Source organism: the organism of the source record quoted next, unplaced genomic scaffold, assembly GCF_019419815.1.
Source record: "Pyrus x bretschneideri cultivar Hongxiangsu unplaced genomic scaffold, Pyrus_bretschneideri_v1 Contig33, whole genome shotgun sequence".
In the NCBI taxonomy this organism is placed as follows: domain Eukaryota; kingdom Viridiplantae; phylum Streptophyta; class Magnoliopsida; order Rosales; family Rosaceae; genus Pyrus; species Pyrus x bretschneideri.
The window spans coordinates 265,604-276,077 of NW_025999646.1; the positions used below are offsets into that span (position 1 = coordinate 265,604).

The 10,474-nt window shown below is 38.4% G+C and overlaps 2 protein-coding genes across 3 annotated transcripts; both read left to right on the forward strand.

The window, feature by feature from the left end:
• Positions 1 to 1,022: 1,022 nt before the first annotated feature.
• Positions 1,023 to 3,214, forward strand: LOC108865305 (40S ribosomal protein S14-3). The gene is made up of 6 exons (XM_009362603.2): positions 1,023 to 1,169; positions 1,871 to 1,990; positions 2,083 to 2,128; positions 2,371 to 2,456; positions 2,648 to 2,777; positions 2,914 to 3,214. The coding sequence occupies exons 1-6, from the start codon at positions 1,167 to 1,169 to the stop codon at positions 2,979 to 2,981; spliced, it is 453 nt and encodes a 150-aa protein (XP_009360878.1). The 5' UTR covers positions 1,023 to 1,166; the 3' UTR covers positions 2,982 to 3,214.
• A 1,094-nt stretch (positions 3,215 to 4,308) lies between these two features.
• On the forward strand, positions 4,309 to 9,464 carry LOC103951267 (60S ribosomal protein L18a-2). 2 transcript variants are annotated; one of them, XM_009362601.3, is made up of 6 exons: positions 4,309 to 4,565; positions 4,664 to 4,739; positions 5,429 to 5,543; positions 7,927 to 8,042; positions 8,146 to 8,209; positions 8,916 to 9,464. In XM_009362601.3, the coding sequence occupies exons 1-6, from the start codon at positions 4,313 to 4,315 to the stop codon at positions 9,255 to 9,257; spliced, it is 966 nt and encodes a 321-aa protein (XP_009360876.1). In that variant the 5' UTR covers positions 4,309 to 4,312; the 3' UTR covers positions 9,258 to 9,464. The 2 variants fall into 2 exon arrangements, with proteins under 2 accessions (XP_009360876.1, XP_009360875.1); XM_009362600.2 differs by lacking the exons at positions 4,309 to 4,565; positions 4,664 to 4,739; positions 5,429 to 5,543 and adding an exon at positions 7,674 to 7,827.
• The last annotated feature ends 1,010 nt before the right edge of the window (positions 9,465 to 10,474 follow it).

Here is a 10,474-nt window from a genome sequence, read left to right on the forward strand (position 1 = left end):
CGGTTCGGTTCGGCCCAGTTCCACCCTCAAAATGGAACCGAAACTGAAAAATTTCAACGGTTTGGTTTGGTGCAGTTCCGCTTAAATTTATTACTAAAACTGTACGGTTCGGTCCATGATGATTCTAGTTCGGTTCATGCTGATTTACAGTTCTAACCAAAATTATATATATGTTTTTTCTAATTTTCTACTTCTAATACCAAACACATATTTCAACCACAAATTCAAGTAAATTTGAGTTTCCACTACTAGATCTACAAGATTTGTGATCGGAGGATATAAAGTGTGCTTCTAAATATAAATCAAAATATAGAAAAGCTCATATCAAGACCAAAGTGTAGATCTTAAACTAAAATTAAAATGTACATAACGCATAATATACAGGCAAAAAATGGAGAAAAATAATGTAGGGGGAAAAAAGTGATAAAACAACAAAGGAGGGGGGAGAAGTGAAGAAAAATATTGGGCTTATGCACATGGTCTTCTTGGAAAAATGTCTTATCTATATAAAAAGAATAATAAAACAATAATTTATATTAAAAGTGGTTCGGTTTGGTTCTTAATATTTCCAAACCGGAAGCAAAACTGTTTGAAACGGTTCGGTTCGGTTTTTGTTCCGGTTTTGAATTTTTTGGTTAACGCGGTTTTTTAACCCTTTTTTTGTCACAATTCGATTCGATTTTCCGGTTTGGCGGTTTTTATGCCCACCCCTACGATCTAGTGATATTTCTCTTCACTTGTAAGTGAGAGGTCTTAGGTTTAATTCTCACTAAAGGTGAATTTGAACCACATTATTACTAGTCTATTATAAGGTTAAGCCCACCCCTCATCTTAATATAGATTATATCGTTTGTTAAAAAAATACTTTATCACTAAATTCCTAAGAAAAGAAAATTGAAAATGAAGTAAAATATAAGGGTGGAGGGTTATTAGGAAAAGCAAAACCCAAAACTGAAGGTGAGTAATCACAATATTTAATAAATCAAGGGACATTTTTGCAAATTCAAAGTCTTTACTCTCATCACACAAAACCCTAGTCTCTGATATAAAACCGAAAGCGCCTACTCACGCCCCTCAGTCTTCTCTGCTTAGGGTTTTTTACAGTCGGCCAAAGCAACCAGCAGCCACCACCAAACCCTAGCACCTAATCTATCCGTTTCGCAGCCATGGTAAGCAAATCTCAAAGCCAATCTCTTCTCTCTCATGTATTTCGTCTCCGATTTCATCTTCATTTTTGTTCAGAATTCAATCCGTGAGCTTTTTTTGGTGTGTGTAAATCTCCAATCTTCCATTTTTATGTGGCTATGTTTCAGATCAAGAACCCTCCTAGATATTTGTTTTGTGCAGATATTGGGTTTTTGAATGGTCTTTCGATTTTCGAATGCTTAACATTTGGTGCGAACGCCGCTAATGGAAAATTGGGTTCTGGTTTTTGGGTTCTTTTTTCTGAATTTTAATTAGTTTAATGTTGGGTTATGATGCAGATGATGTGTTGTTTTAATTGGGTTTCAGTCAATTTTGTAGGTTGATTTGATTTCGGCTTTTATCTATTAGTTTTCTGTATATACTAATCATGTTCTGATGTGATAAGTTCATTTTTTGTTGATAGGAATGAAAGTAATTATGAAAATGAAAACTTTGTCGATTCTACTTCGATTGTTTTCAGTGTTTTGAAAAATATTGTTATTTGGAGTGGATGGTTCAAATGTTTGTTTTTCAATCGGAAGACATTGGCACTACAGATAGAAATTTCAATTGGAGGAGTGGGTCTGATGTAAAGATGTGCTCGGCATTATTTGTGTTTGTTGCGTATCATTGTTGGCGCTAGATCTTCGTGTTTTGACATGTTCCTTTTTTATGTGTTCCGCAGTCGAAGAAGAAGGTTAGAGAGCCAAAGGAAGACAATGTCACCCTTGGTCCCATCCTCAAGGATGGAGAACATGCCTTTGGTGTTGCACACATTTATGCGTCATTCAATGACACATTCATTGTAAGTAAACTGATCTGTTTCCAGGCATTTTATGCATAATTCATTCTGTCTATTCTTCTGGTTGTAATGTTGATTCCTTGTTTATGTTTCAGCACGTGACTGATCTTTCAGGAAGAGAAACCCTTGTCCGTATTACTGGTAAGGAAATTCTCTCTTCTAGACTTTAAGATCAGCTAGATAGGCTTTTCTATTTCATACACCTTGGGCTCGTGTTGGGGTTTCGTTTAGTGAATGCTTTGGTATATTTGTAAGTTTTATTTCAAAGAATGTGTAATAATCCGAACTGTAGCGTGATGAATTTAGCCACCTATATGTTCAGATGTTTCGTTACAAATAGTAATTTGTTATGTTTCATAAAGTATGCTTTTCTTTAAATGCAGGTGGTATGAAGGTGAAGGCTGACAGGGACGAGTCTTCCCCATATGCTGCTATGCTTGCAGCACAGGATGTTGCGCAGAGATGCAAGGTCTTGATCTATTTTCATTACACTGTCTATTTTTCTTTCTGTTCTTGAGTTAATCATATTTCTTGTGAAGGTCATCTGGACCATTTTGTTCGATTGTGCCCATTATTACTAAACCTCAGCGAACTATTCCTAGTATTATAATATTTTTCTTTCTGCTTCCATTTAATGTGTTTTAACTTCTACGAATGCAGGAATTGGGCATTACTGCACTTCATATTAAACTCCGTGCCACTGGCGGGAACAAAACTAAAACACCTGGTCCAGGTGCCCAGTCTGCCCTCCGGGCTCTTGCTCGTTCTGGAATGAGAATTGGTCGTATAGGTATGCCCTTAATTTCTTCAGTAAACCTGTCATTGTCCAAGAGTGCAAATTTTGTCTGGCGTACATGTTTTTGATATTCTTTTTGTAACTGTCTGTATGAGTATGGAATGTTGACCTTTTTAATATCGTTTTTCAGAGGATGTGACTCCAATTCCAACTGACAGCACCCGTAGAAAGGGTGGAAGGAGAGGAAGGAGGCTGTAAGCTTGCACCTCGTATCTGGTCAGAATTGCTTGTCAGGGTGGTTGCTGTGCCTCAGTCGGATTATGTTACTTCGAAATTAGGCGCTGTTACCTTTGGTTTCGAAACTCTAGTTTTTTCCTATGTTTTTCCAAAGATTTATTTCCAATTAATTCGGAAAGAGTTCTGCTACTCTTAAGTTTTGTTTTGTTATTTACACTGTTATTCTGGTCTGCAATGAAGTATCTTTTGGTCTATTTCCTTCTTGCTGTTGGTGCAATTTCCTTCTTGCTGTGATTCTGGTCTATTTTCTTCTTGCTGTTGGTGCAATTTCCTTCTTGCTGTGATTCTGGTCCGCAAGGGATTCTGCTAATTCATATTACTTGTGCAACTCATCAAGTGCAAACGTAGATACGTGGGTAACAAGTCTTATACTGTGCTTGGTTTTGCGCTAAATGTTCCGTTAGTTCTAAATACTTCATATCCTATGCATTAATGAAACCTGATTTGGTTTTATTGCCAGAAAATCATGCACGACGTCAACCCGATTTGGTTTTCGTTGCTACGAAATCAACCGCAGTAATATTTTCCTTCTAGAAAAACATATAAGCAAATCATCAAATCATATCCAGAGTTTGAGTAGAAGGTAGCTGACAAGATGAAAGGGGTTACTTTCTGCTAACTTCTGCTACTCGTTGCCTTGGCCATCGGCCAATATAGCACCTGTAGCTCTGGTTGTATCATCGGGACCAAGTACTTCGTGCGCATTGTCAACAATGGCGACCACAAACCAGTCGACTTCACTTGCACTTGCAAATCCGAGGACGATGACATTAGCTGGAATCTTCCTAGTACGGGAGCGCAGTTTGAATTCGGATTCCGGCTCAATCTCGACACATATGTCAACTGCAACATAGAGTGGATGGAATATACTTATACAGGATCAAATTTGATGACCATGTCAAAACGTATGAATGGATTAATAATTAAATTCAACATGAAAATGGCATATTGTTACCCAAGAGAAATAATAAAAAGGATTAGTCTTGTGACGTGGTGGTTAAATTCCTTCCACTTAGATATGTCAAGTTATAATTTACGACAAGAAAGATTCGAACGTGGACACAATGGACAATTTCAATTAACTAGTAGCTATCATCCTTGAGCCCACACTTCCTTGGAAATATACTTGGGCCCCTATAAAGGCCCAAAGTAGAGAATCCCAAAATGGGTAATAAAAATGGACCTGAAGTCTAGCAAAATTACGATCCCGCCCGGCCAGCGCCCACCATCAAACCACCGCCCGTTGCTGATCGAAAGCATCCACCCGAAATTCTCAATTCGGGATCGAAAGAATGAGCGACGACTCCAAGACCAGAGGCCTTTCCGGCGACCAGCAGGGGCAGAGCCAGAGCCAGCAGCAGTACTACGGCACCTTCCAAGGCGTCGCCAACTACTACCCTCCGCCGCCGCAGCCACCTCCTGAGCCGGTTGTCGGGTTTCCTCAGCCGGTCCCACCTCCCCGTTCATCCGGCCGTCCTCCGTTGCCTCCCCATCATCACCACCACCACCACCACCATCACCAACATGGATACCAAACGGTTACTGGTATGATCGATACCCAATTTCTTTTCCGTGCTCATGAATTTTTTAATTTCCTTATAATTTTTGTTCGTTTTATTAAATCGTGTTTTTGGGGTTTGAAGGTTATGCTGTTGTGGAAGGAAGACCTGTAAGGGAACGACGCCTTCCTTGCTGTGGCATCGGCATAGGCTGGTTATTGTAAGTTGATTCATTGTCGTTCCATCCTTTTTTTGAAGTTTTGTTTTACGGTGCTTTGTTTTTGTGTTGTAAGCATTGAAACCTTCTAACAATTCATAAATTTCCCAGAGAACATATTGGTTGTGGAAGATTTAGTCAAGAATTAGAATGGATAGCTACCGGATCGATACAAAACATGTTGGTTTTGTGTGTTGATCATCATTTGTCCTGACATAATTAACTAATGTATCGAACGAATACCATCGAGGAATTCTTTCCTTTCCCGAACAAACCATGGACTTTTCTACTAGCTATGTGTCTGCCCGTTAAGTCGCTGCATTCTGTTTTTTAGTTCTGCTTATATATCAGTGGCTTCCCATCGTCAGTTGTGGGACAACACCAACCTGTGCCGTCTTGGCTAAGGCAGCTCGAATCTTGCCGCTGGTTAGTAGTTACATGGTTGGACCCAGTATGTTCTCACAGGAAGCAGATTATAATGGGATGATCATTTGTTGGACAAGTTTTGATCTTTAAAATTTAGGGAGTTCTGCTAGTTCCGGACTTCATTATAGGATCATGATAAGAAAAAGTCTTCTTGATGCTTACCTATGAAAATTTTAAACTTTTGACTAACGAGAATTGTTCCGTTATCATTCTTCTGGCTGGTTGTTACTAAATACTGACAGATTACAATTTGACTCTTTCTGAAGGTTTATAGCAGGTTTCTTTCTTGGAGGCATCCCCTGGTATGTTGGAACTTTCATCTTACTTTGTGTGCAGGTGGACTACAGAGAAAAACCTGGATATGTAGCGTGCACAATAGCTGTAAGTGTTCCTTCGTTATGTTTCGTATCATAAAATCTACATGTGCAAGTAATTCTTTTTATTGCATAACTCCCAAAGACATATTAACAGTTTGAGGATTCACGAAATAGCGATCGCTTGATGTTCATAAAATTTCCAACCAACAACACAGTGGCACTAGACATATCTAGTTTTAGATAACCATGCACATAATAGGAACTCATGCATAAGGTTCAGGCTTATCTTATTTAGCATATTATTCGAAAGTTGAAATTTTGGATAAGTGCTTGATGTTGGTTATGAACTTTATAATGTCACTAATTTGGCATTATTAGTGCTTCAAAAGAATTAGAAAAGTGAAAATCCGAAAGACTCTGATTTCTACAGTTTTAGTTATGCAAGAGCCCCACTTTGGAATCTGCGAAAGGTCTTATCGTTATGGATTTCCTGAATGACCTCATCCACCATTAGTTCATGTATAACCTCGTCTGTGTTATGGGTGGAGGGTTGTTGCCCCTGGTTAAGTATGTATTAGTGTTGGAGCGGGAAAATTGGGGTCCACCAATTCTTAAACAAGTAATTGTAACCATGTTGAGAAGCACGCATGACACCATCTTTGCTTGCGATCAATGAGGGAGGAGGGGGTACCTGCAAAAAACACTCCGACTCCTCAAGTCAATGTTTGTTCAAATTGCCGTACATTATACCTAATACCATTTCTCTCACCTCCCTATGCTGGTGTGATTATTGGCCTTTAAAGGCATACAATGCTGGCCTTTAAAGGCATACAATGCTTGGGCTCCAAGACCTACTTTCTTTCTATATCTCCACGTTCCGCATTCCACGCAAGTGTTCGATCCCGTTCCTTAATTCTATCCCCAGTCCCCCAAGTTTAGAATTCATGAGAAGTGGCACATTGCTTGAGCCTTAATTTCTGCACCCAAAGTTAGTAATTTCCTTACTGCCTGTTCTAAGTCTACGTACCATTTCACGAATTTAGCGATTGTTTCAAGCCACCATATTCTAATTCTAAGGTGTGGTCCAGTTGTATTGAGGACATCGAGTGTTCTTCGTTATTGGGGTAATGCTGTTTACTTGATGTTCATTCCAGCCATGCTCGAGTTAGTTTAGAAAATAGAAATAGAAGCTGTACCCTTGTGTTTTTTTTGGGTTCATTGTTTTGACTGATAGAAGCAAGGTATATACATGGCTTTGCTTTCATTTTGAATTATGTTTTTGCATTTTTTTCAGTCGATTCTTGCTGTGATTGCTATTACTCTGGGCGTAACGAATGGAGCTGAAAACCTGATGAGGTTTCATTAAGGACTGCGAACGATGATCTAATCCTGTGTCTGTACCTAGCCTTCACTCGAAGGAGCTGTGGGGGATGGCTAGTGCTGATGATCCATATGTTGGTTTGTCCTGCACATGTACTTGACAGGAGAGTAGCGGGTGTTTGTTGTATCCATTCAATATGGTGTTCTATTTTCTCAGAATTTGCAAGCATTCATTACTCAAAACTACATACATACAATTATTTTGTGATTATATCCAGATGGCCAATGCCGTACACCTTTCTAGATTTCTTTCTCAATGAAATTCCGTAAAAACATGGACTCGTCGATGCAACATACTATTCAAAAGCGGCATTCGTCGCTCATTAGGCTATGCAAATGGCAATCCATCCATCCAGAAATTGGTTGGCGAGACTGTCAAACTGCCTATTAGTAACATCATGTGACAATATAACTGTTACATTTCAATTTTTGTTTTCATCAGTCCCATTTGTTGGCATCACAAATCCAAGTTTCTTCAATTAGCACCCCTTTCAATTTAGTTTCAGTCACAATAATTATGACTTTTCTACTTTTTACTTGAAAATCTGATTCATAAGGGGATTCTGAGAATCCTCCAATCACATCGTTTATTGTACATTATGCCGTTAGAAATTATTGTAAATTTTTTTTATTTAAAATTGAATATAAACAGTACCTGACAAAAACTAGCATATAATGAACGGATGTGATTAGAGGATCTTCAGGATCCTCAAAAAAAGGATCCGGCGAGGATCCTCTCTCCAAAACTAGAAAGATTTATTTTTGGGTTTGCCAAACAGGCCCACTTGTAAAAAGGCCAACTGATGGCCTTTAAAAAAAGCCCATATTCATTCCATCAATGGAAGTAGGGTTTCGTCCCGATATATGAACAAAACAAAAACCCTAGCCTGCGCTTCTCACACCAGAGAGAGAACCCTCAGAGATCGTAGCCGCGTCTTCTCCGATTCTCCGACATGGGTGTTTTCAAGGTAAGCCTGCGTATCTTCTTCTCCGATATCCCCCTCTTCCCAGAAATGGAGGTTTTAGGGTTTTGAGCTGCAACTAACGGCGTCGTTTTTGTGTCACAGTTCCACCAGTACCAGGTCGTCGGGAGGAAGCTCCCCACCGAGACCGATGAGCAGCCGAAGATTTACAGAATGAAGCTGTGGGCCACCAATGAGGTTCGCGCCAAGTCCAAGTTCTGGTATAAAACCTTGGCCTGAGCTCGGATTATCTGATCCCGAATTTGCATGGTCGAATTCTGGGTTGTTTCTGAAATATTTAACTGTTGATTTTGTTTGGATTAGGTATTTTCTGAGGAAGCTGAAGAAGGTGAAGAAAAGCAATGGCCAAGTTCTTGCCATCAATGAGGTTTGTTCCACTTTCCATCTGTGTTTAATTTGATTTGATCTATATTATTTTCTCTTTCGTCCTAAATGCGGTTTTCGATGGCGAAATGTGGGTTCAGAATACATACAACATAGCTGCTGTGATTGTTCTTTCTTTAGTTTTATAAAACCAATTTTGATAATTCAAAGTCGAACTAATCTCAATGTTTTTGGTGTATTCCAAAATTACTTTCACAATGACGAATAACTGTATTAACAATGAAGTAAAACAGCGTCGACGGTGACGAAGAGCACCGAGATGAAGTTAATGCCAATGACGAACAATACATCATTTTGACTTTTTTGTCATTTTTACAGCCGTTTTCTTATTTTGGTATTTAGCCTGAAATCTAGATAGCATGTCTTCGCATTTTTACAGATCCGTATGCATAATGCAGCATTCTTACATGTCTTTAGGAACGTGGACGTGTTGATTGTTATAGCTCTTGGATTACATTTTCGATTCCATTTTTGTCTTTTATGGTCTAGCACTTTAATGTGAGAATGGCAACTGTTATATCTATGCAAGGTGCTTCTGTAAGCGTGTTGGCTTTTTGTTCAAGTCTATGGTATTCATCATTTGTTCTGTTTTCATAATTATTGATGTGATGTTTCAAATGCCAGATTTAAGATTATTCTTGATGTTGTCGGAGATAGTATTTATCTATTTGTTTGGAATCTACTTGCAGATCTTTGAGAAGAACCCAACAACCATCAAGAACTACGGTATCTGGTTGAGGTATCAAAGCAGGACAGGTTACCACAACATGTACAAGGAGTACCGTGACACCACTCTAAATGGTGCCGTGGAGCAGATGTACATTGAGATGGCATCTCGCCACAGGGTCAGGTTTCCTTGTATCCAGATCATCAAGACTGCCACCATCCCCGCTAAGCTTTGCAAGAGGGAAAGCACCAAGCAATTCCACAACTCCAAGATCAAGTTCCCGTTGGTGTTCAGGAAGGTTAGACCACCATCCAGGAAGTTGAAGACTACGTACAAGGCATCGAGGCCCAACTTGTTTATGTAATTTGGTAACTCGACCAACAAGCTTAAACAGGGGTTAGTGTCAGATAAGTCTCTGAATCGTTCTGGTAGAACTCTCGGTTACTGTTTTTTTGGGTATTTGTTTTGACTATCTTAGAAGGACAAACAATGGAGTACCTTTGGGGGTTCTAAATCCCATTTTTGTTCACTTCAAAATTTGCAATTGATTATGTTTGTTGCTCGATTTTCACTAATATTGTTGAATGTTACCCTCGATTTTCTATTTGATTTATTTTGCCTTACTCAAATGGTTGTTTCTCTATGAATGTTACATACTGTTTGTACTTTTTTTTTTTTCATTTGCTAATGTTAAAGGATTGTGCTATTCACACACACTTTTACCTCCTAGGCTCCTACACACCCTTACTATTTTGCTTATTGATCTTCAATTCATTTGATCTGACTGTTAAAAGATGTGTGTGAAAAGTAAAAATAGGTGTGTGGATAGCACTACCGATATTAAATCTACCAGGCGTGGCAGATGCGTGTTGAAACATGGTAGTTTTTATGGTTCGATAAGTTATGATTTAGCAAGTGTAGCTAATGGAATTTGGAGATTCAATTTTTGTTCAAGAAAGTAAATTTTTCAGTTGGTCAGGAATTCAAGTGGGAGATTAAATACTATCATTTTAAGCAAAAAGTTTACTCATTACCTATTCAAAATCATCAACACCTTTGCCAAATCATACCAGATATTCCTGCTTTTGATGAGAGATATGACATCCAAATTAGTATGCCACTCATATTTTGTGCTTCAAAGCGTTTTTAAAGTAACAAGAAACGCTTTAGACCATTTTTGATAAAAAAAGTTAAAAGTACTTATGTGTAGAAACGCTTTTAAGAAAGGCTTTTAATAAACCTTCTTGTAAGTAAAAGTGCTTGTTGAAGAAATAGTTCCAAACGAACCCGTTTGGACGTGGCTACGAAGGGGCTAGAATCACTTCTGGGAATAATATGCCATTCTCCATAAAATTATATAATCTTCTATTCCATTAAGAAAACCTTTCTTGTCAACTTTTTGTTTCTTTTTTATTATTTTGCCCTCACTTTTGATACACAATATTGACATGAGGAGGGTAAAATTTTGTATATTTTGAGAAAATGATAATTATATCTCAATTTTCCTATTTTACCCTTTTTTTTAGAAAATGACAATCGTATACTTATTTTTCTAATTTTACCCTCACTTTTGATACACTA